The following is a 2,777-nucleotide window of genomic DNA, read 5'->3' as shown; positions in this document are numbered from 1 at the left end:
GAATGGACTTACTGTTCAAGTTGGAAACCACATTGTAGATAATAGTTATGTTGTACCTTTTAATTCTTACTTGTTAAAAAAGTACCGTGGCCATATTAATGTTGAAATCTGTTCATCTGTGCAAAGTATTAAATATATATTTAAATACATCTACAAGGGACATGACTGTGCTTCGATTGAGAATTGTAAAGAATAGTACAGAATCACACGATGAACAAAAGGCATGATCAAATAACTAATTATATTGCATGTAGATATGTTTCACCCCCTGAAGATATGTGGCGATTGTCAGAATTTAGGCTACATGATATGTCCCACACAGTGTATAGACTTGCAGTTCATCTTGAAGATCAGCATAAGGTTTACTTTCGCAGTGATAATGCAGAACAAGCTGCGCATGCAGACACAACTCTTACATCATGGTTTAAGCTGAATGAGCATGATGCTAATGCACATAATTATTTGTATCCTGACATTCCTCTTCATTATGTCTTCAACAAGAATACCAAAACATGGACACCAAGAAGAAGGAATATCAATATCATTAGCAGAATGTATACTGTGAACCCTAAAGATATAGAAAAATTTTATTTGCGGATGTTACTATTGCATGTTCCTGGAGCAAAAACTTTTGAAGAATTGCGAAACGTAGAAGGTGAACTTATGCCTACATTTAAAGAAGCACGCCCAAAACTTGACCTTCTTCAAAATGACGAATCATTTGAAAATGCTTTGATTGAAGCCACTGCATTACAAATGCCTTCGCAACTTCAAGTCATGTTTGCTACAATATGTGCCTATTCAAACCCTACAAATTCTCTTGCTTTATGGAATAGCCACAAGAACTCTATGATGGAAGATTTTTTTTACACCAGGGATTTGCAATGGATCAGGCTGAAAATATGGCTTTGCAATCCATCAACACAGTCCTGATTGAAAATGGTACTAATTGTTTAACAATTGGCTTACCTGGACCTGTTCGTATACAGCAAATGGAACCTGAAGCTGTCTCAAATTACCCAGACATAAACACACTGACTGATGAACAGAGACTGGTCAGTGACATTGTGATTGAATCTGTTACAATGAAGAGAAAAGGAAAAGTGGCTAAATATTCCTGTTTTTATGTGGATGCACCAGGAGGATGCGGCAAAAATTATATGTTTAATGTCATAATCTCACATCTCAGAATAACAAACAAACTATCAAGTATGTTGTAGTACCTGGGCAGGTATTGCTTCTACTTTATTTTAGGAGGAAGAACAATCCACAGTTTGTTTAAATTACCTATAGCATTAACAGAAACTTCTATTTGCAATGTCTCTCCCACGTCTGACCATGCAAATTATTTAAAAAATATTGATTTGATTATATTAGATGAAGCTTCTATGATCCCTTCATTTGCTGTGGAAGCAATTGACAAAACTTTGAAAGACATAAGCAGTAATAATAATGTTTTTGGAGGAAAAATTATTCTTTTGGGGGGAGATTTCAGACAAGTTCTACACATATGAAGGGGAAGTCGTGAGGAAATAATTGAAATTTGCATTAAAAAATCTCCTATGGCTTCAGTTTAAACAGTATAGTTTGTCTCAAAATATTAGAGCAACACACAATGAAAGTGAATTTGCCTCATGGTTACTCAATCTTGGAAATGGAACAACAAATATTGTGGATTATCCAGGCCAGTCTGATACTGATGATATAGAAGTGCCACAAATATCATGCCTTGATGGGTCTCTGGTTGATGATATTTTTAAAAATATATCACAACGTGATAGAAAAGATAGGATAATTCTTCACCAAAAAATTCTGCCTGTTGATCAATGAAGAGGTTTTGATCCTGGTGAAAGCCGCATATATTATAGCACAGATAAAATACAGACTGATGATCCTGTGGAAGCTATGCGTTATCAACCCGAATTTCTTAATTCATTGACGCCATCTGTAATGTCTTCTCATAAATTGATTTCAAAACCTAGTTGCATAGTCATGCTTCTCAGAAAAATATCCATAAATAATGGACTGTGCAATGGAACAAGATTAGAAGTAAAAAAATATGCGCATTCAATTATTAGGAAAGCATGTTATCATTCCTCGTATAAAACTTGCCCCAAATGACCCCAAATTGCCTTTCATTTTAGAAAGATATCAGTTTCCGATTCGGTTATCATATGCAATGACTATAAATAAATCTCAAGGTCAGACATTTGAAAAAGTTGGTTTGTTTCTACCACAACATGTGTTTAGCCATGTCCAACTATATGTTGCATTTTCAAGAGCCCGTAGGCTCACTGATATACGAGTTAAAGTCATGAAAACTAACAGCCAAGGCAAAAAAAGGAAAAACTTACACCAAGAACATAGTTTGCAGAGAAGTATTTTTCTAAACCTCTATGATGACTAAAATATTAAAAATACATTTTAGTCCAGCAGTATAATTGATATAAATTTAAGGAAACATTGTTTTTTCATTTGAAAATCTTCATTGGATTCATCTACATGATTTAAAATAAAAAATATTACATTTATATTACATTATTCATTGACATTTCTAAAAAAACACTTTCATATTTTGCAATAATCATCAAGACATAATTACAATTGGAAAGAAAAATATTTATTTTATATTTTATAATTTTGCATTGTGGAAGGGAAACACTTTTCTTTTATTTGTCTGTATTTAATGAATATAATTGTAAAGAGAAATTCAAAACTTTCACATAAAATGGAAATGTAAATTTAAAATAATATTCCCTTAAATTTAATAATGTTCG

General features: G+C 32.8%; 1 protein-coding gene across 1 annotated transcript; it reads left to right on the top strand.

Moving 5' to 3' along the window:
• Positions 1-210: 210 nt before the first annotated feature.
• Positions 211-933, top strand: LOC145286506 (uncharacterized). The gene has a single exon (XM_080135406.1). The coding sequence runs from the start codon at positions 211-213 to the stop codon at positions 931-933; it is 723 nt and encodes a 240-aa protein (XP_079991532.1).
• The last annotated feature ends 1,844 nt before the right edge of the window (positions 934-2,777 follow it).

The sequence above is a fragment of the Euprymna scolopes genome, chromosome 10, assembly GCF_053919585.1.
Source record: "Euprymna scolopes isolate OS-2025 chromosome 10, ASM5391958v1, whole genome shotgun sequence".
In the NCBI taxonomy this organism is placed as follows: domain Eukaryota; kingdom Metazoa; phylum Mollusca; class Cephalopoda; order Sepiida; family Sepiolidae; genus Euprymna; species Euprymna scolopes.
Note: the sequence above shows the minus strand (reverse complement) of the source record. Positions and strands in the feature narration are given on the sequence as shown.

Coding starts and splice junctions, on each gene's coding strand:
- LOC145286506 (XM_080135406.1), top strand. CDS start 211: ATGAACAAAAGGCATGATCAAATAACTAATTATATTGCATGTAGATAT.